Source organism: Triplophysa rosa, linkage group LG24 (assembly GCF_024868665.1).
Source record: "Triplophysa rosa linkage group LG24, Trosa_1v2, whole genome shotgun sequence".
Taxonomy (NCBI): Eukaryota; Metazoa; Chordata; class Actinopteri; order Cypriniformes; family Nemacheilidae; genus Triplophysa; species Triplophysa rosa.
Genome location: NC_079913.1, coordinates 5,450,554 through 5,473,131, shown reverse-complemented (window position 1 = coordinate 5,473,131; position 22,578 = coordinate 5,450,554). Strand labels below are relative to the sequence as shown.

Below are 22,578 nucleotides of genomic sequence, written 5' to 3'. Positions count from 1 at the left end.
GTCCAGTGTTCCCCTCTACGGGTTTACCTTTGGTGAATCTGTCTCCCCCTCCCGTCTCGATCTCTGTTTCTTTCCTCTATTATTTTCCACTCAGTTTCTCGCGGTTTAAAATGGCGGCGTTGAGCAGCGCCGAGTCCCCACCGCCCGTCTTTAACGGAGACACTATGAACCGCGATCCGGAGAGTGACACGGGACTAGACGAGCTGGGCGCGGGGCTCGAATCCGCCCGTCCCGGAGGAGCGGCGATCCACGAATGTCAACACGACATTCCCGAGGAGGTACAATGGGGGAGTCGGGGTTGAAATAGAGCTCGGCTGTTGAGCGTAGACGGGCTGGATGGAGATCTTCAGGAAACACCGGGTGTGATACGGAGCGTGGGGGTGCAATGCGTTGCAGGGGGGCAGATGATGCACAAAATATTTAGTCGGGCTAGTGCTATATATATATATATATATATATATATGCATTTTAACGGGTGCATTTCCGAATGACGCCATTTATAATTCTCCCATTGCAGTTCTCTGACCCAATGTTTATCTGAAGGCCTGTCCGTGTTTCATTGCCTTTATTTCCCCCGATTCACTGCAGCTTTAGAGCTAAAGAGCCTGTGCAGGCCAGCTCGATAGCATGAATGCTATCTATATCACCTTGCAGTGTTAAAAATGACAAACTACAGATCGAGAAACGTTAGCTACTTTCGTTGTTTTATCTCCTTTGTGTCACCAGCTGGCGCGAGCTGCGAATGCATTTAAATTTAAATCTGCAGTGATGTCATTGTGCTTGGTCATTGAACCCCTTCAAACCCCAACGCAATTTTTTAAAAATATATTATTTTATAGCATGCAGATTTATTACAGCGTGCGTCGCTGTTCTCAGTTTGATGGTTCTGATACCAGTCAGCTGTCAGTCTGTTCACATTACATATGCTGCTATAAGAGCCCTTCTTTGATGCACATTGGTGTGTTCCCTGGGTACTTTGTGCATCCATTTGTTTGTTTAATTTGTAAAGTATGAAAAAGTTTACACATCACTTGTCTATTTTGCACGCAGACTAGTAGGATTAAAGAGCAGGTTGTGTAAATTATCATTATAGAGTGCTTAGTGGTAATTGGATTAATTTTACTGCTGGCTGCTGTAACATGGTTATACTGTTTGATTATGCACATGACATGCATACTATTATAATAACAGCAAATATTTCATTGATATTTTACATAAATGGGGTATTCTGGTTCCATAGTCTATATATACTGGTGTCATTGTTCTTTTCATTTAGGACTGTAATAGATAAATATTTGGTTTTCAATATACATTTTTTATTCATTCTAAATGTTTGGTTTCATCCGTGTTTGTAATTAGTTTTTATTTGATGTCTGAGGTTGTAAACATTGCTGGTTTACTTTGGATAAGTTGTGGATAGCTGCATTTTATTGTACGTTTCGGGCTATTTTAAATCGTTTTGCTTATGTCGCATCATGTTAAAAACATGCAGTGTATTACCACATGGGTTTTGCATCAAAAGAGCGGCCAGTAACAAATGTCTTAGTTTTAGGACCTGTCAGCGATCGTCATCTGTCAGGAGTCACTGGATAAACTACTGAGAAATTCAAAAGAGGTTCACCCTTGTCACCGTTTTCTTTTTCTTGAACTAATTTGACTCATAAAGCCAGTTTATCTGCACCGTTTATTAAAATCAAGTGGTGACATGACTCTTGGAGTACAGGTTTTTTAATCTAACCTAAAGTTAGATTCACTTAAATGTGCTGTTTCATGGAGGGTGTGCAGGCATTTTCTTGTCAAATTGTGTTGACTTGACTGGGAGCTTTTCCAGGGAACATTATTGCTGCATGTTATGATGCTTCTTGTATTGCTTTGGCAAAATTGAAAAAAAAGTTTATTGGCTATTCAGAACAGTGGATTGCTTGTGTCTTTGCATGAGTGAATGTCCCTGAAGTCTACATTTTAAAACAGTGACTTTTAAATTTTTGCTATTGTCCTATAAATAGAACCGGCTTGCACAATACCTTAAAGATGATGCACAATACCTTAAAGATGATGCAAAACAATGTTAATATTAAGGTTACACAAGTGGTGTGAATAAAGTGGTGTCTCGGGAGTCTTTAATATGAGAAGAGGACAGAAAGTGTGTGTAATTTAAAACTCAGTATGAGATTAACAAATCCACAGTTGCACTTTAGATGGGAACAATAAATAAAATAAATATTTTTTTCACAACTTTGAAAATAATTATTTTGTCAATTGCTTTGTCCTGCACAAAAAAAGACTAAAGTAAACTGCAGTATTTGCCCAAGTTACAAAGTTAATACAGATTGCTGTAGTATATATTAACAAAAAGTACAGGTTACTACTAAACAACATACTACAAAAATACTGCAGTTTACTATAGTAAATACTAAGGATACCACAGTATTTTTTTCATGTGCGATGTTTTTTGCTGTGGTGATATCACAGCTATCTCAGGGCCTATATTTTACTTCCTTCACACCTCACACTCGATTATTGCACATTTTCTGTGGTCAGGGTGTCCAGCGTCATTAGAAAAACAAGTGTTTCTGTGTTTATTCGATATTAGAACAAAGCCTTCGCTGTAATGAAGTGCTTTTACATTTACATTTCTGCAATTGACACTCACTTTTTTCTGTCGCTTAATCAAAGGATAAGAATCAAACAAAGAAGCATGAGAAATGTTGGTTTGATAACTCCTAAATGATTTTTTCTTTGCAGATATGGAACATCAAACAGATGATTAAGTTAACCCAAGAGCACATAGAAGCCCTTTTAGATAAGTTTGGGGGAGAACACAATCCGCCATCTATATATCTGGAGGTGAGTTGGTATAACAAAAAGAGCTGTCAATAGTCGTGAAGGGAGAAATGATACTTTGGGTAATATAATGTACTTGACAAAGGAAATTGCAAGGCAGCTCGGTACAATTGAGAGCGCAGCCATATAGTAGTCTTTGCTAACGTTTCAAGATCTGGCCAATGATGCTTACAATGTTAGGGCAATTGCATATGCTTTCATCTCGCTTTGAGTTTAAAGGAGGAAGACATTTTGTGCAATATCCCACACGCCTGATGTGAAATCTCCTCATGCAGTAACCGCTAATACATCTGCATTCATAACCTCAAATCTGTATCCTTCCTTTAGATTTGGCATTCATGTAAAATGTTACATTGATGATCAATTTCCTATGCCACAGGCCTATGAGGAATACACTAGTAAGTTAGATGCATTACAACAACGGGAACAGCAGCTTTTGGAGGCCATTGGCAACGGAACAGACTTCTGCTCTTCACCGACCCCAACCCTGCTGGATGTTAAGGGGCCGGCTGTCCAGACCATCTCGTCGGCCCCAAACACCCTGGCTGTCCTGCAGACCCCCACTGATGCGAGTCGATGCAATCCTCGCTCGCCCCAGAAGCCTATCGTAAGGGTGTTTCTGCCCAACAAACAGAGGACGGTGGTAAGTGAAAGGGGTTGTTTCTTTATGTTGTTTAGTTTTAATAGGGAAGAAATTAGAAGTGTAGACTGTACAAAAACGAACCTCTTGAAACTAAGAATGTGACACTGCTCTTTTTACACACGGTGGAGATGGATTGTGATTTGTATGAATAAGCTCCAAAAAAAGCCAATGAGATTATTGTGAAAATACTCTATAGGTCTCGTCTGCTTTTGCCATTTTTATTCAGAAACGGGATCAGAAAGCATTGAGGCGTGTGGTTCGTCTCTTAGTGTTTTGCCCACAGTTGGATTTGTGAAGCACTTTCATGAACTGAGAAAGCAAGATATGTTGTGGTTACTCCCAAGTACGGGTTCAGAATTTAGACAGAGTTTTAGAAAGGGTTTTTGGGGAGCATAAGGGTTTTTGGGGAGCATGTTCGCTGTGAGAGTCCATGGGAAATTAGCAAATGTAGGTGACCCCCTTCGTTCTGCTCAGCTTTTCTGTTGGATTCACTGGTGTAAGGAGAAGCCAAGAAGTCCGGACTAACTGAAAGCTACATTTCATCTGTGTGTGTGTGTTTTAGGTCCCAGCTCGTTGTGGGATGACTGTGAGAGACTCTTTAAGGAAGGCTCTGATGATGCGAGGTCTGATCCCAGAATGCTGTGCGGTCTATAGGATTCAGGATGGGTAATTACATAATACACACAAACCACCTTCACAATTGCAGTAAAATTCCTGGATTGTTCTTTCCGAAAAATGTATCAAATCAACAATGACTACATGTTTTTTGTTTTGTTAACATTAGCACCTGAATGTCTTTAATCTTATTTTTTAATTACAATGTTTTGTAGGGAGAAGAAGCCCATTGGCTGGGACACAGACATTTCCTGGTTGACGGGGGAGGAGCTTCACGTCGAGGTTTTAGAGAACGTGCCACTCACGACCCATAATTTTGTGAGTATAACCACGAACTGGCTTAAAATGAATACCAAAAGGAAGATTGAATGGGTGAACAGTTTGGTAGTTTATCCTAACTCTGACCGCCAATGATGTCATTATTCACAGGTGCGAAAGACTTTCTTTACGTTGGCCTTCTGCGACTTTTGTCGGAAGCTGCTGTTCCAGGGTTTCCGCTGCCAGACGTGCGGCTACAAGTTTCACCAGCGCTGCAGCACCGAGGTCCCGCTCATGTGTGTCAACTACGATCAGCTGGAGTGAGTGTTATTGTGTCAGCATCCTTGAATTATTTTGCTTATTGTGTATACAGAGTCCCATTAAAAATGAGTAGTTTATGCATTGTTCATTTGTATCTTCTTTTCATGTTCAGTTTACTGCTGGCGTCAAAATTTCTGGTGCACCACCCCATTTCCCAGGAGGAGGTGTCATCAGAGGGCACCACCCCATTGTCAGAGATGTGCCCTTCTTCGCTCCCTCCATCCGAGTAAGACTTTTCGAATACTCAATGTCTAAAATCATATCCAAGAACAGATATTGAAATTTACAATGCATACAATAAAAGGCAATGAAAATAAATTCATACATATTTGGAATGATGCTAAAGCCCTATTCGCACGGGATTAGTGTTACCTGGGGACCTCTAGTCATTTGTAATACTTGCAGAGGTTGTCTGTGATCTTAATCCCGTGCGAATCGGCCATGTCTGTAATTTGTAAAGTAAAAATTTCCCCACAAATGACCTACCATATTTTGACGAACACCGATGTCCTGTGATAATATTAGTCCCGTGCGAATCGGCATCTCGGTGATTTGGTGGGCTCATATATCATTTTTCAAGGTTTTATCCACCGTTTGCAAATTATGGAGGCTGTTTTGAAGTGTTCTGGTATTATTTCGGGTGCTGGGTCATATCCATAAGTTACCTGGAGTCTCCCGTTTGTTTATTTTTCATGGAAACTCTCGTAACATTTGAGATTCGCGATCGCGGTGATCTTATGTCCGGTTCGCGATCACGGGGCTCAAATGCTGACAGGTACGGATATCATTAAACACCATATGCTATACAAACTATACGCAAAGCCTTGAAATCACATCCGGGAAATAAGTCAGTAAATTTGAGTAAAATCACAGGCTTCATTTATCCCGTGCGAATGCGCCACATGAAATACAGAGGTAATTTATAAATCACACGAGGTCCCCAGATAATACTAATCCTGTGCGAATAGGGCGGATGTTACTAAATGACAGAATTCTCAATTTTTGGTGAACTGTCCGTTTAAGTATGTAGTGCATAAGTGGCTTTATTCAGCTTTATTCATTGCATTATGATGTGGAAGTTGATTGTGGACTTCTGTCTGTGTTTCCTCCAGGTCTCTGTGCCATCCTACTGTGTCCCCGTCTAAATCCATCCCTATCCCGCAGTCCTTTAGACAGGGAGAAGAGGATCACCGCAACCAGTTTGGCCAGAGGGATCGCTCTTCCTCGGCCCCCAACGTCCATATCAACACCATCGAACCGGTCAACATTGATGTGAGGAGTATATTTATGATCAGTTCACATTTCACCCCACAAATCTATATAAATAGTAATTAATTATAACAATTACATAAAAAAGTAATAATAATAAAATGTAAAAAATAAAAATAATGGCAATATAGTCTTTGCTCTTAGCTCTTTGGATTTCTTACAGATGCTAAATCTCTCATTTTACAGTCTCATCTGACATATCTTAATGTGACCTGTACATCCCTTTTCCACTTTTAGATTTTGAGATTTTCTGTTTTATACTCGTATCTGTAAACCTTACGCTAGAACTGATTTGTTTTGGAAGATTATGGCACAAACAGATGGAAATAGATGCTAATCTCTGTGTTATTCTGTTTTAGGATTTAATCCGTGATCAAGCCTTGCCGAGGTCGGATGGAGGTAAGGGTTCACGCACACTTATACTCACTATGGCTTTCCGTCATTCCATGTCTCTGTGCATTCTCTGTGTCATAGGCCTTAGAAGTTTGGGACGCATGTTCCATTTCACGCTGTCTGCTAGTGAAACAGATAGACGGTATTTTCCTCCACCGTCTGCTTTGTGAATTGCTTCAGTTCATTTGTTTATCAATATTTGCGTGCACTTATAATTCCTAACCGGTGCTCTCAAACACCTGCCCCTGTACTTTGTGTTTTAGTGCTTTTCCCAGAACTCAGTAGGTTGAAGGAGTTGTTCAGACAGTGTTTACTCACCCCCGTGTTGTTTCATACTCATTTTTTTCTGTGAAACGTAAACTTCCCGAGGGTGAGTAAAAGCTGACCGAGTGTTCGTGAACCATTCATTTAAAGATACACAAGCAAAACCACCTCTGAGAATAAACAGTAGTGGGTGACATGAGATGCGTCTGAGCTTCGGGGGCCAGTGAACCCGTGTCTGTCTCTCTCCCCCTGCAGCCCTCACGCAACACCCAGCCCGATGCTTGAGGAAGAACCGAACGAGGACCTCAAGCCCCCTTCAGCCCTCCCACCCCAATGACAATGTGTTTGATTTTGAGCCCGAGCCTGTGTTCAGAGGTAGCTAGGCCTTTGTGTGATGCTGTGTCCCACTCCTTGTCTTGTGCTCTGCCTGTCTGTCTGTCTGTCTGTCTGTCTCACACCTTGTGTGTTTTGTTGGCGTATTTCATTCCTCTCTTTGGAATCTCACCTTCCTCTGCCACTTCTCTTTCAAAGTCTCAATGACATTTAAAGGGCTCCAGTCACTTTTCACTGAGGTGAACGTTACATTAGAAACACTTGGGGGAATATTGACACATGAGTCACTCATACAGGGATGGGTCTTTGGCCTAGCATTCTCATTTCTGTTCTTGTGTGTAATGCGTAACTGGCTTTACAGATCTATTTGTCCTTGGGTTTATATGGTCCCCGCTTGCACGCTGTAGTTGTAGTTGGAATGGGAACTGGCTCAGGATTTTGGTTTTGGCTCTTTCTCTGACTCTTCATTCCGTATTTTGCTTCTAATACGATTTTGTTGCCCTCCAGGCTCTACAACAGGCCTTTCGGCCACACCTCCCGCCTCCTTACCTGGTTCCCTGAGCAATGTGAAAGTGTCAAAGTCGCCGTGCCAACCGAGAGAGAGGAAGCCATCGTCTTCGTCGGAGGACCGCAATAAAATGGTGAGGAACAGCGTAGGCTCTAGTTGGGATCTCTGACAGCACATTCAAGATCAGAGGTCGTTTATGTTGTTCTCACTTTTGCTTGGTAGAAAACCCTGGGTCGACGGGACTCGAGCGACGATTGGGAGATCTCGGAAGGTCAGATCACTTTGGGTCAGCGGATAGGATCTGGCTCTTTTGGAACCGTCTATAAGGGGAAGTGGCATGGTGGGTCCTGTTCAAAAATGGATGACTTTGAGATTAAACACAAATGTATAGAAAGGTGACATGATGCATCTTCCTCTTCCTCACAGGCGATGTGGCGGTCAAGATGTTGAATGTCACAGCCCCCACTCCACAACAACTACAGGCCTTTAAGAATGAAGTGGGTGTCCTCAGGTACTAGAGCCTCAAAATTGCTCACATTTATAAAAAAAGTATTTTGTGGAACATGATCTCAATTTCAATTCAGCATTAAAAATAAATAGAATTTAATAAATAAAAAATGTATAGATTTTATGCAATTGCATATTTTGTAAAATTGCATCAAGTTATGTCTTCATATACGGAGGCCAAAGTGTCAGATTAGTGGTTTATTTAGAAATATTTTATTATGTTCATAACCCCTGATATTGTTTCAGTACATTTTTGTGTCTTTAAAATTTTATGAATTTCCTGTTGCATTTTTTTTGCAGGAAAACCCGTCATGTGAACATTCTGCTGTTCATGGGCTACACCACCAAACCCCAGCTGGCTATTGTTACGCAGTGGTGCGAAGGTTCGAGTCTCTACCACCACCTGCACATCATCGAGACTAAGTTTGAGATGATCAAACTGATCGACATCGCCCGGCAAACGGCTCAGGGCATGGAGTGAGTCACTGGATCAGAACCATCTACCAGAACCTAGTCCCTCTGTTTATGTGCTGTTTATAGACAAATGCTTAGTATATCTAAATGTTTACACTGAGTGGGTAAATATGTTTAATATGAATGTAATCGGTTTGAATTATTATTCACAGCTATCTGCACGCTAAATCCATCATCCATAGAGATCTGAAGAGCAACAGTATCCTTCAAAACCTCCATCATCGATGTGTATATGAAGTTGACAATAATGTCCAGGTGTGCGAGTGCATGTGTGTTAGTTGAATAATTGCCTTAACAGCACCTTTTCAGATATCTTCTTGCATGAGGATCTAACGGTAAAGATCGGTGATTTTGGCCTGGCTACGGTGAAGTCTCGCTGGAGTGGCTCGCACCAGTTTGAGCAGCTATCTGGTTCCATTTTATGGATGGTGAGTACCTCCAAACCTGTGTGTTTGTCTGGTCAGGTTGGTTACATCTGAGGTTTTAGGTGTAACCCCAACCTGGAGGAAAACATCTGAATAAATGTCAGTGACAGTGCTTCATTTTAACTGACTCTTTGGGCTATTCCAGGCTCCAGAGGTCATCAGGCTGCAAGATAAAAACCCATATAGTTTCCAGTCGGACGTCTATGCGTTTGGCATTGTGCTTTATGAGCTCATGTCAGGGGTTCTGCCTTATTCCAACATCAACAACCGAGACCAGGTGAGTGATTTATCCTCTTTCCCTTGTCCAGCATTCTTAAGTAGTTATTAATGTATTGGTTACATTATTCAGTTAACCTTTCAAGTATGAAAAGTAAATTGTGCCAAAAGACATAAATCTATGTCTTTTCCAATTCAGATTATCTTTATGGTTGGCCGAGGTTACCTTTCTCCTGACCTGAGCAAAGTGCGCAGTAATTGCCCCAAAGCCATGAAGAGACTTATGGCGGATTGTTTGAAGAAAAAGCGAGAGGAAAGGCCTCTTTTCCCACAGGTAATGTTATGAACAGCTGTCAGCTGTGGTTTCTTTCCAGGACAGTAAACTGATAATAAAATGTATTTGCTGTCAGCTGAGGGATGGAAGATTTATGTAGAGGTGCATCGCCACAAGATGGAGCCAGAGTGTTTCCAGAATGCCATTTTTTATGTTGGCTGAAAATGCAATTCAACAATTCGATTTACCTCAAATATCCCTGTCAGTGGGTTTAGACATGTCATATTGGACATTGGTTATGTTTAAATCGTTTTAATAAATTGTTGCTTTATGACAGATCCTGGCCTCCATTGAGTTGCTGGCACGCTCTCTGCCCAAGATCCACCGTAGCGCCTCTGAACCGTCCCTCAACCGCGCCGGCTTCCAGACGGAAGACTTTAGCCTGTATGCCTGCGCTTCCCCCAAGACGCCCATTCAGGCTGGTGGCTATGGCAAGTATACATTCAAATATTATTGTGCTTTTTGACTTTTATTGCGACGAAAACTGATACAAATCTCTCCTTTGTTTCCCCTTCCAGGTGAATTTTCAGCATTTAAATAGTCCTGCACATGCTAAAACTCCATCCATTGTCACTTTTCAAGACGTCTTGTTTTCTGCGGTGGGTTCAGTTATAACACCGAAAAGGACTTGTTTCAAAGAATGTGCTGTTTTTCTTCCTCTTTACCCAAAGAGCTACGGCCTCAATGGAATCGCTTTCCAATAAAAAGATCTCTGCAGGGTGCCATTGCTGATTTTTCAAAAATGTCAAGAATAGAAAATAGGCGTCTCTCAACAATGCGACATGAATTCAAAACGACTGGCGTGAGTTAAAAAAACACCATCACTGAGAAGATAAACCCAAACAGATTGTGGTGGGGGAAAATAGTTTTTCTAGGAAGAACGATGAGTGAGTTTGGGTTTTACTGCATTTATAAAAGGACTGAAATGGTTCAGCTGTGTTAGCCCTGCCTTTGCTCCACCCCTGAATGGGAAAACACGCAGCACTGGCCAATCAGAAAACAAGGTCCGTGCTTGGATCTGATGACGAAGTCATCCGGTTGGCATTTCTCATTGGATGGAATGTCACAGCCATATGTGAAAAGGTGCTGGATGTCAGGAGATAACTTGAATGATGGTTAGAAACGTTTCTTTTTTGAGTTTGTTACACATTATGTTGCCTAAGGATGGACTTGCTAATGCGACAAATTCCGTTTTCCCCCTCTTGGGTCGTAAGTTGTAGAATAGACGGACTGACCCTGTGTTTTTCTTTCTGTAGTTTGTTAGCACGGGTAAATGAAGCAACCATAGAAAAGTTACTGATCTCTCGACCAGCTGTTTTGTTTTTAATGACAGGAGATATTCTAAAATATCCTAAACAATACAACTTTCTTTTTAAATATTCAAAGATTATCAAGCTTATACTTCAGTGTTGTTATAGAAGCCGTTCCTTTGAGGCCCCAATGTTGGATTTTCTATGTTTATTTGATCCATCCGCAAGTCATGTGACACCCCTTTGGACCTTACATCGCTGGCGTTCATTCCAATATATTTGTTCACCTTTTTTTTATCATTTACATGTAGTTTTTCTTGTGTTATAGACAGGCAGGCCTGCAAAGTTACATTAATTTATATTGCTTTAATTTTATTACTTGTTGTTTCAAAAACTGGAGAGGCTTGTATATATACATATATATATTTCTCTCACTCATTCTGTGATTGCTGAAATGGACATCGAGCAGTGTGTCTGTGCACTTTGTAAAAATGACTGATGCAGATGAGCAATTTGCCTTTTTAAAGACTAATATATTTTGTCATATTAAGAGGTGACGGCATGGATCTGGAGATGAAATGATAAAGGCAGATGGGCCATGGGACACTAAAAACCAAAGCTCAATCCAACATTCCCAACCGAGTCCGTGTCCACCTTGCTGGAAAGCGGTTATCTGGATCTTCAACCAAATTGTTTGGCCGTGTGATTTTAAACACTATCAGAACGCAGACTCTTCAAGCTCCGAAAACATCTGTGTTGACCCTCTAGCATATAAGTTTGGGCTGTGTTGACTTGTGTTGAGCACGGTGTAGCCCTCAAATTTACATGGACACTGGAGGGTACAAATACCCTCACGTAGGATGTTTTTTAGAGAAACTTCCTGTCTGCATCAGTAGATCCGGTTCTTTTTCTTGTACGAAACTACGGATTTCTTGTTCCTGCGGTTTGCTGAAACTACGACTCTACATTGCACCGATCACTGACCCGTGCTCTGTTACAACAGCGAGGACACGCGTCCGTCTCCTTGCTTCTGTCTAGAACTATTGAATTATTTCTTTCTCTTTCCAGTTATTTTTATAAGAAATATCTAGGGCGATGCTCTGTGAATTTAACACTCTACTTCGACTCTGCCCCACTGTCGTGTTGGTCGCACTGACAGCCGCTGCCTTCACGTGTTGTTTCCGTTGAGACATTTGAAAGGACTTTAATGAGCCCCGTGTGTTGCAGGCTGACACGGTTCTCACTTTAGACTGGCAAACCTAACCTGGGTTGCATAAAGAGATGGTAGAAGTGTATTTATTTTCTATGGGAATGTTACTGAAGAGGTTTGCTTTGCGAAGAATTGACTCTGGAATACCTGGGGACCTGCTTGTTAACTTTCAGATATATATTTATATGGAGGAAAATGGGTTAAAAGCACATAACGGTCCTCTTAACCCTTTTTGCTCTGCTTCGTTCAGTTCATCTCTTTTTATTTCTTTGCTTTTAAAGCCCTCCCCGACAAACCAGACGTCCATATCACATTCCTTTCTGTTGCCTTGCCTGCACTTTAACCCCAGTGCAAGTTCATTCAAGTGGGAACTATCATACAGATGTTTGGGAGACTCTTTTCACCTGTAAATAGCTGTACAAAGAAAGCACTGTGCGTTTGCTATTGGAGGCATGGAGATTGAAATGACTTAAAACGTTTCAACTTAAGAAATAAAGGTTGAGAAAAGACATTTTGATAGATGACATTCTGAGAAAATACTTCTGTGTAAAAAATATTTAAGACTGTATTATATAAGAGGAAAAGAGCTTAATGTATTTGTTGTGAATATGAAAAACTGATATATTAAAGAAGTGCATGAAAACTGTCTAACACTTCTTGCGTTTTCATTTTGTGCGCTATATAGCACTATATATTTACTTGTATGGTAAATAACTTATAGAAAGTGTTTTCTGTGAAAGTTCTTTATGCATGTGTACGATGATGATGTGCTTTTCCCTGGTCAACACCCTCTTTTCTTCCCCTCTAAGTCCTTTGTGTTGGTTCAGAATAAATGCTTTGCCATTTGCTATATGCTACATACTTAACCAGGTAAAATAAAACGCAGAGGACTTTATTTATTCTTTCGTTTAAAAAACAAAAGGAAAGTTAATTATAAAGTGTTTTTTTTAAGTATTGGACACTAAATACAGTATTTGTTGCAACACCCATGGGTGAGTAAAAATTAAATTACTAAATAATACAACAAATGGAGCTTATTATTCATTTTAAGGAATTTGTATGTCTGATATATCCATGATAAGAGTCATGCAAAGCAATCATATGATTGGTTGCATCAAGCTGTTAATTCAGATATTGTGTTTTGTGTTGAAAGTAAAATATGATTATGTGATTGGATTCTGCATTTCTTCATCTTACCCAGACAAATGCATAGCTTGTCCACTATTGCTTTGTCAAGAAGACATGGTCAGACTGAAATGAAAGAGGTACAAGCTCAAAAATACATTTGTTAACTTTAAATATTGTTTAAATGCTTTGTTTCTATAACGTGATTACAAATTATTTTGATATTGAGTCTTTGCAATAAGTTAAATATACTTTTAGACATGCTTTATTGAAATATCTGTGCCTGCTATTTGATGTTGGCTGGGGCACAAGGTGCACAACAACAGTTTAGAAGATCACTGGACCGTAGAAGCCCAAAGTGCTATCAAAAGATTATCTTTGGGCCCACCTCCAACCTTCACAAATCGGTCATCGGTTTTGCACAAAGACACGAGCTGTATTCTGTAACCCAATGCGAAATGAGCACATTATTTGCTTAGTTGACTGTATGTTTTGACAACATAAGTAATCATTTCATACAAAAAAAATAAACATCCCAACCAAATAGGGCTCTTGAAGTGCACCACCACCACATTATGAATAAGTACATACATTAACTGACGCCTTATGAATATTAGTTTGTAAAATTCACAAATTATCTCATGTTTGCAAACACATATTCCACAGCAAGCAATAAAAACGTTTTGTTTTTTTATGTTTAGATGCATTATATTGATTACAATCTGTTATCAGTTACATTCATGAAAAAAGTGTCCTTACAGAAGAAGACTTTTTTGTAATATATTCTTTTATTTTAATACATTTTTATTTCACTATCTGATTACTACTTACTTGTCAAATTCAGACACTCCCTTCCTTGATTTCACTTCCCTCTGTGCTTGCTCAATATTATGACCCGCCCTTTATGAAAAGTCACAAATCCGTTACGACATGCTTTCCCGTTCTACGCTCTTATTGGTCAAATTCCTCAGTCGATTACTTTGTTTGACAGTACGCGTGTGCGCACTTATCGAAACCAGTTTCTCATTGTTTTTGGGTGACTCAACTTGTTTCTTTGAGCTAACGGCGAAATAACCGGTGAATATTATGGCCCGAAGGTGAGAAAAACAACGTAACAAGTTTATTTACACATCATACGTAACGTGCGCTTTAAGTGATGTCATGTTTTCCGTTTTACGCTTAGAATGCCAAGTTGTGTTGGTTGAATGTTTATGTATTGTTTAATAAATGCATATCAGATGTAATTTTTATGTTTTTAAAAACATATTTACTTGAGTACAAACTTATGTTTTTCATCATGTGATTCACATCTGGTTTGCATTAAAACTTTGCTTGACGTAAATAAACAGCTGTGTAGCTCAATAGGTGTTTTCTGTCCAATCTATTTGATTGACTCTCGCATAACAGTACATAATCTTACAAAGCTTCGTATTTATAATTTCAGAAATGTTTGAGAGATTTGTTTTGCTACTATTACCGTAGACGGTTTGTGTTTTTGCTGTGAAAGGCAGCTTTGTTGGAATTGAAGGCAACCCCACGTTCACAAACAGCCTTTATTCAGCATTTACCAGTAACTAAATAGAAGGAACATCTGTAAGAAAAAACTACAATTATAAGTAATGGATCAGAAGTACAGTATGCTTTCTTTGGAAATAAGAACTTCTTGAAAAACAACAATAGGAACTAAAGAAGGGAGTTTCTCTAAATTCCCATGGATTACAATGCAAATGTGCATGGATCTGTTTTTTGTTTAAGTGTGTGAAATTATTTTAAGTACTTGTTACATTTTAGACCTTTAACTTCATACTTCTTTCTCTTGCAGTCAAGGCATCAATAAAGAGCTCTCAAATGTGATGAATGAGATGTGGAAGTTAGATGTCAACCGCATGAGACCTGGAATAGATTATATAATCAACCTGCAGGTCAGAGTGGCAGATGTGTTTGTACAGACACTAATGCCACTAAAAGTCTATTTATTACAGCTTTGATTATTGTTACTATGTTGTATGTACACACCAGTGCTGATCACTAAAATTTATATGGATTGCAAAGATCATTTTGTGTTGTACATTTGTTTTCACACAGGGGAAGGCTGGCTTTGTTTCTGAGGGCAGTAATCACGCAAGGGACCGCGCTAGAGCTCCCCTGTTCTCATATGTCAACGAAGACAAGCTCAAAAGCATGGATACTTATGCCCGTAAGAAGGCCATAGTTTACAGTTACATAATTATACACACTTTTATGATTTCCGCAAGCATTAATTGTTTTACAATGATCTGAATATATCTACAGATCTTTTTCTAATGTAGCAAGATGATGTACATATTCATTTCATTGTATTGTTGTAACATGTTTGTTTGTCTGTCTCTCCTCAGACTTTATAAAACTGTTGGACAATTATGAGATGTCTACAGGAGTGGCTGAGCAGGTGACAAATGAGGAACTTCAGGAGAACAATCTTTTCCTGGAAGCCATTTTGAAGACAGAAGTCATGAAGGTATCTTACATCATTACCCACTGGTCCTGTTTTTGTCTTCCGTTAGTCATATGACTCATTTGTCACACTATCTGTACATCTGGTGCACTTATTTTGTAGAGCTAAATGTTGCTAATGTTGTACTGCACACATCATAGTGTGTTTGCTTAGACATGTTTTACTATAAGTACTTTTTCTAATTTACTTTTTATTGGCCACTACTAAGTACTTACTTAGTGTACATATCCTACAGTAAACTACTAAAGTAATGTAGTTTTATTGCACACAATATCTAATTGTTTTAAATTTAATGGCATTCTATAGCACTTTTCATATTTTTTTGCAGAAAATAAATTTTTGCGTAAACATAGATATTAGAAAAATACTATTTAAAAACAGGAACATTATAAAACACATGAACATTTTGCAATAATACTATAAGATGTACATTAACATTACTGTAAAAGTAATTGTCTATGGCAGGGGTTTTCAAACTTCGGGACCCCCGAATATGGTGAATCTTTTGTGAGGACCCACTTCCTAAAATACATATCCATCTATATATTTTTCTTTTCATTTTATTTAATCAGGGACAATGCACATTAATAACACATACAATATGTAAAATGCACCAGATTTAGCCAACACTGGCTAATTTTTATCCGTAGTCCCTTTTGGTAGGTTGATGTTAAGGACAGGAAGAAAATATAAACAAAATATTAATACACCAAATTAAGAACAAGAAGAAAATTTGAGAGCAAAAAAGAAAATAAACCAACAAAATTACAGACTACCATACCATATCCATAAATCACTATATATGATCACAATTTTGATGTGTCAATAGCCATATTTTCAGCTTTTTTGAGAAACCATAGTGTCCTGTTAAATGTTTTAATTCTTTTAGCTTCACTGCGAGTCTATTCCACTCATGTGTTCCTCTAAAAGCAAAAGATAATTGACCAAAGGTAGTTCTTCTTAATGGCACATTACAGCAAGAAAGAAGACTTAGAAATAAATATAAACACTTCTACATGAAAGAGTAATTATGTTCATTAGACCTTTTAAAATGTGTGCTTGTTAGATTTTCTGGGGACCCCCTATAATCTTGGGGTCATCGTACCCCAGTTTGAAAACCCCTGGTCTATGATATTGCAATCAAACTGCTGTATTTATAGCGATATTAAGACAGTAACTGAAAGTATTTCAACAGTTTTGCTGTTGCTGTAGACAGTAGGAGATTATTACAAGGAAGTCCTAAGACAGCCCAGACATCATTGTACACATACTAACATTGCAGTCCCAAACATTTATTACAGTCTGTCTGTCCTGTTTTTATTGGTTCTGTGTTTTCAGTGTGCCCACAGATACTTAGTAAGCAAAGGTCGAGCTCCGTCGGACCCAGCTCAGTTTAAAAGGCAACTCTATGACATGTGGTTTAGGCTCTATCACAGAGACAGAAATGGAGGGTGAGTTATAAAGCTCTGTTTTATATACAGGTCATCATCAGTGTATTGTGGTCAATGTATTTTGATCACCTTTAGAAAGCATTTTTCACATGGCCACTAGAGGGCCCCTTAATTAATGTGAAAGTTGTCTTCATTTTATAAACTATGATATATTTAACAGAAATGTGTGTGTGTGTGTGTGTGTGTGGTTCTGCTTTGACCCAGTGAGGATTCCTGTGGGTTTGAACACGTGTTTGTTGGCGAAACCAAGTATGGTAAGGAGATCATGGGCCTCCATAATTGGGTCCAGTTCTATCTCCAGGAGAAACACAATCATGTGGACTACAAAGGATACAAGGCCAGAGATAACAAGGATACGGTATTTGAATAAATTATTATTGAAGTGAAAGAAAGCGACTTTCATTATGTGCATTTAATGTACACATTTTATTAGCGTGTAATATGTTACTTGGGAATAAAACGTGTTACCTTTGCACTCATAATGCAACACTTATAATTCATTTAATTTAATACTGATTTCTGTGGTTAAATTTCCCAGCCTGATGAGGACGATCATGTCTTGAACCTGCAGTTCAGCTGGAACGGTCTGGTCAAGCCTGTGGGCAGTTGTTTCATTGGCGTCAGCCCGGAGTTTGAGGTGGCTCTCTTTACTATTGTCTTTCTCCTGTCTGATGAACGCGTGACTAATGTTACGGTGAAGGTGGACGAGTATCTGATGGTGATTGTGGTGTACAGACACGGGCGCTCCATCGGAACATCATACCCCAAAATGATCAGCAGCAACAATCGGGATCTCTAGATCTTGTGCAGGGGTCAAATGGTATGAGACGGTTTGGAAAAATTGGCTAGTATGTTTAATTGTACCATATGAACACTATTAAAATAGTTTAATAGGTATAAAATAATGAAGTATAAATCTTAATTTTTAGTGTATAGTCCAAAAAACAATTATCAATGTCACATTACAAATTATTCATTTCAAAAGCTGAAATAATTTGTATTGAATTTTGAAATTTGAGTATCTTTATCAATTTATTTTTGTTATTGTATGTTGTGAAATCAAAATAATCCAAAATAATATCTTTAGAAGGTTAGTTGCAAAAAACTTTTCTGATTACATTGACATGACATTTCTTGTTTGCATACGGCCCTTGGCTGAGACTCAAAGATTTAGGTTTAGTTTATGGGCTACATAAACAGTTGCTATAGGTATTTTTTATGAGATGAGCTAATTCATTTCAAAGAATATAGAGATTTTCTTTTCTGCATTTTGAATCTGTATGTTTATCTAAATTTTTTTATCTAAATTCTTGTTGACTGATTGCATAATCATAGACCAACTGTAACTGCTGCCATGTTTTAGAAATCATGTACAATTATCTATGCATTTGTTTAAGTGCTGTAGATCACTAATCAGAAAACAAAATATTTCTTATGTTCGTTTTTACGGGGCTGATAGATGAAGAAAATAATAACAAGGCAGCTAAGTACTTCCGTTAGTCATTCCATTATTGCATTTTTACAATATAATTTCCTTAAATAGTGGAAACGGCAAGAAAAGAGGTCATTTTATGTAGCACAAAGCTTTACTGGCACTGTTTTATGACTGAAACAATGTTTGTAAAATGGCAGCAACCAATGTGCCTTGTTTTTTTTAGAATAAAGACCTTTAGCACATTTATAAAACTTTGATGTTTTTTTTAATGTTTTATTCCAGTGATTAATAAACTGATACTGTATTTGTAAATGAGTGATTTAACAAATTCTTGACAAAAATAACATGCATATTTTCAAAACGGCTTTGATGCCTTCTGGGATATTTGTAGTAATTGGGGTAAGCAGTCAAAAACAATTCAACAACAATTTTCTACTAAATGTTGTATAATCCATTTTTGAATTACGTCTACGCTTGTGAGACGTTTATACTATTATTTCAAGGCAGCAATGTTCTGCAGACAAACCTCACATTAAGATGCTGTGTGAGCTTTCGCTAAAGGCTCTAGAAACAATACATTTACACAACAAAACCCACTGCATGTATAATGCATAAAATGAACAAACAGTGCAAGGTCAAGAGAAACATGTTTTTCCAAATAAAAAGAAAAGAAATGATCTTGTCCTAAAAAGTCTGATGGGATGCTTGAAATGATGTTTCCAACAAACCTTTTGGGATGTTCATTGTATTATGCATAATTGCAGGTGTTAATCCATTCAATTTACTTCCAGGATTTCCTGGCGCTCTTAGTTGTCTTGGCTCCCCGTTGATGGTCACTAACGCGATTACGCAGAACATTGATGTCATACTTCTGCCTCCTTAGCTTCTCCGCCAGGTCAAACTTCTCTGCGTGGAGTACACAGAGCCACTTCCACAGGTCCAGAGCTTTTTCTCCCAGTTTCTCCTGGTTCAGATGATCGATGTTGAGGGGCTTGCGACGCTCCATAAGCGCCTTAGTCTTCTTCTCGCGTTCCGTCAGCCTCTTGCCTTTCTTCTGATCCACTTTCTGCAGGTACCCCCCGTAGCCCTTATTGGAGAGGATCTTCTTCTTCCTGACATCGTCCTCCGCACGGATTTTGGCTGCCTCCTCCTCACGCCGCGCCCTCTCCTCGGCCAGGTGTGCCTGCTTCTCTCGCTCTCGCTCGGCTCTGGTCCGCTGCTGCTCGGCACGTTCAGCCCGGCGCCGTTCGATGCGGTTCTTCAGAGTTACAAGTTCATCCTCTTCCTTCTGCCTGTTGCTGAAGTGGTGCTCAATGAGACCCTGAAGTTCATTGAAGTCTTTCTCCAAGCGCTTGCGGTGGAGGTCGTCAAAGTCCACCTTCTCTCCATCAGGCAGCTTTGGTGCTATAATGTTGGGAACAAACATCTTAGGTTTGGGCTTGGTTTCCTCCTCTGCCTCTTTTTCATGTTCTTCCTCTTCAACCTCCTCCTCAGCCTCTGCCTCTTCCGCTTCGTTCTCCTCCTCCTGTTCCTCCTCAAACTCCTCTACGTACTCTTCTGTGTCACACATGGTGCTACTTCTGAGTTTTATAGGAAGAAAGGGTCACTGACCAACGATTTAACTTTATGCCCAGGAAGAGAGAGGAAAGAGTGAGCTGTTCTCCATGGAAGCCTGAAGGTTTTATAAGGTCCGCCCCACCCATGTGACCTTTGCTGTAAGAGACAGAGGTAAGCTTTTTGGACAGATGCATCAAGGATCTATTTTCTTCCATGCAGGGCCTTGTTTTGTTCCGCCTATAGCTCGATACCCAGACCCTGACCTCCAACCTCTGACTCTCCCACCCTAAAACCTTTGTGGTGTGAAGTGTGCCTATTTCAGACTCCAAACAGATGCACCGGCACATATGTTCATGGGTAAGGATCCTGTTTCACACCATGTTTGATCAAGTCAGGCACTAATATTGAGCCACTAAGCTTATTGTTTAGCTGCAATTGTTAAGGCCTTTGTAACAAATATTGCATTTTGGATTTGAAAAAATGAGTTTGGAATGTAAACTTAGATGTTTTTAAATCTTTAATTTTTGTAAATGATGTAATGCTTCTATATTTAAAATGAAGAGGATTTTTACTACGCTACTGAGACAATGTGAAAGGAACATGATATTGGTAGACATAAAGATAACAGACAAAGGCAGGCAAGTGTTTTGTGGCGTCTATCCAGATCCTATTTGTACACTAAGAATTCCCATTAACATTTCAGCTGGCTCTGATGTTGGAATTCTACAGAATCACCTCCAGTCCTTAGGGAAAAAATACTGAGTCATGCCCATTTTTATATATAAATGCATACAATATGTACACACATACACTGATAACAATGTTGACCATATAGATTTTTTGCCCTTAAAGGTATGGTTCACCCCAATTTAAAACGTCTCCCATATTGTTCAAAACCTGTTGTTGATTCTTTCTTCTGTGGAACACAAAAAAGATATTTTTAGAAACGTCTCAGTGGTCCATATAATGGAAGTCAATGGGATTACCAACGTTCTTAAAAATGTCTTTTGTGTTTTCCAAAAGGAAAGGAAGTCATACTGGTTTGGAATAACATGAGGTTGAGTGAATGATTAAAGAACTTTGCTTGTTTGGCGAACTATTCCTTCAAAAGCAAATACTTTGGCTGTTTACATTGCGCTCATAAGAGTGTGTTGTGTGTACAGTGTTGGTGGGATGGCATTTGTTTTAGGACTGTTAGGGAATTGATGGCACTCGACTGCACTAATTCTCAACAGTAGACAGGATGACTGGTAACTCAAGAATCCCTAACTGGACAATTATGTTCTCTTAAGAATGATAAAAGCAGTTGTTTGATTCTAGATGGTACTACCCACAGTACCCTTACACTGGTGGAGAGATTCTCTTCAAGTGTGCCAGCATGTAATTTGTGAGTGACAGGTGGCGGTCTTATTTAAATCAGATTCCTGATTGGGTAGACACAGCAAGAGACAGCTGCATCTATCAATAGAAGCAGAGGGTTTGTGATGATTGACAGGAGCCACAAATAACCACTCCCAGTACAATACTCATACTCCGTACATCAAAGTTAAATAGTTTTCAAAATCTTAATGTTTAGAACTTTTAGTAGTTAACTGTTTCTGTATATTCAGAATCGACTTTTGGTTCTGATTTGTAACTTTACACTGACGGTATTATTGATTTTATACGTGTATAACGTTAACGTTACATGTTTATTTAGTGTGGACAAAAATCATATTTGAAAACATCAGACAATGTCTATTTGTGATGCAAGTTATTTTTCTTTGTGTGTGTTGAAAACTAACGTTACACGAAATCCCTTTGCTTTAATTTCTCGCCCTTACGTATTGCTTTTGAGTACAAATCATCTGTACCTACGCCAATATCTTAAAAATAAAAAATAGATGATATTTTTAACATAAACGTTACATACTCGTTGTAAAGGAACGTCAGATCCTCATGACGTAGGCCTTCGATAGCTCAGTTGGTAGAGCGGAGGACTGTAGACTGTATTACACTGTAATCCTTAGGTCGCTGGTTCGAATCCGGCTCGAAGGAGACATTTTGCCGATGTGTTGTTAGAAGATGTTTCTTAAATAAGGCTTTTCATAATTTCATAACATAATATTTAATGTTATTTACGAGGAACAAAAAAGGAGAAACTTCATGCGGCTTCACTTGAATGTTCACCTCCAAACCATGATTTTCAACTTTGCAGTTTACTAAACGTAAAGAAACGAGAGCGGTGACGTCAGTTCTTACGCAACACGGAGGCGTGGTAGAACGGTGTTTTAGGGCCATTCATCATGACTAACACTTGTAGCAAACACTATCTTCAGTCTATTTATGATCCAATGCACATGTTTCAGTCTCTAGGATGCCGTGTAGTAATCACATCGTCATGAAAGAGTGTTTTTATAAACGAAGTTCCCGGTTTTCGTTCTGACCTGCCTTGGTGAGCTATCTATCAATCAATATTTCAGTCAATGTTTTTAGCACATAGTATAACTTTGCAGCTTCTTTAATGTCCGAACGCTTTGTATGTGACAAAGTATACACTTTAATACTTTTATAATCAAAAAAGTATTTGAACCTTTCTGAGCTTACCAAAACATGTTTAGTGACTAACTAGAGCTGTGGTATATGCTGGCACACATTCAGCTTGACAGAACT

At 39.0% G+C, this 22,578-nt stretch overlaps 3 protein-coding genes and 1 non-coding gene across 5 annotated transcripts; 3 read left to right on the top strand and 1 right to left on the bottom strand.

The window, feature by feature from the left end:
• Positions 1–78: 78 nt before the first annotated feature.
• braf (B-Raf proto-oncogene, serine/threonine kinase) lies at positions 79–12,515 on the top strand. 2 transcript variants are annotated; one of them, XM_057324060.1, is made up of 20 exons: positions 79–278; positions 2,746–2,847; positions 3,224–3,487; positions 4,050–4,153; positions 4,318–4,420; positions 4,532–4,680; positions 4,794–4,907; positions 5,794–5,953; positions 6,310–6,349; positions 6,863–6,982; positions 7,448–7,581; positions 7,671–7,788; positions 7,875–7,959; positions 8,256–8,432; positions 8,582–8,628; positions 8,739–8,857; positions 9,000–9,131; positions 9,270–9,404; positions 9,682–9,835; positions 9,923–12,515. In XM_057324060.1, the coding sequence occupies exons 1-20, from the start codon at positions 111–113 to the stop codon at positions 9,943–9,945; spliced, it is 2,448 nt and encodes an 815-aa protein (XP_057180043.1). In that variant the 5' UTR covers positions 79–110; the 3' UTR covers positions 9,946–12,515. The 2 variants fall into 2 exon arrangements, with proteins under 2 accessions (XP_057180043.1, XP_057180044.1); XM_057324061.1 differs by lacking the exon at positions 6,863–6,982.
• A 1,462-nt stretch (positions 12,516–13,977) lies between these two features.
• On the top strand, positions 13,978–18,620 carry si:dkey-222f8.3 (Poly(U)-specific endoribonuclease-C-like). Its single transcript, XM_057324834.1, has 7 exons — positions 13,978–14,086; positions 14,812–14,911; positions 15,075–15,186; positions 15,365–15,486; positions 16,822–16,934; positions 17,139–17,292; positions 17,473–18,620. Exons 1-7 carry the CDS (start codon positions 14,076–14,078, stop codon positions 17,731–17,733), a joined length of 873 nt encoding a protein of 290 aa, XP_057180817.1. The 5' UTR covers positions 13,978–14,075; the 3' UTR covers positions 17,734–18,620.
• A 107-nt stretch (positions 18,621–18,727) lies between these two features.
• Positions 18,728–22,088, bottom strand: tnnt2c (troponin T2c, cardiac). The gene is made up of 2 exons (XM_057324835.1): positions 21,839–22,088; positions 18,728–20,082 (listed from the first exon to the last, which is right to left on the bottom strand). Exon 2 carries the CDS (start codon positions 19,937–19,939, stop codon positions 19,151–19,153), a length of 789 nt encoding a protein of 262 aa, XP_057180818.1. The 5' UTR covers positions 19,940–20,082; positions 21,839–22,088; the 3' UTR covers positions 18,728–19,150.
• On the top strand, positions 21,875–21,963 carry trnay-gua (transfer RNA tyrosine (anticodon GUA)). Its single transcript is given in 2 exon segments — positions 21,875–21,911; positions 21,928–21,963. It is a non-coding gene; the product is annotated as a tRNA-Tyr (tRNA).
• Positions 22,089–22,578: the final 490 nt, after the last annotated feature.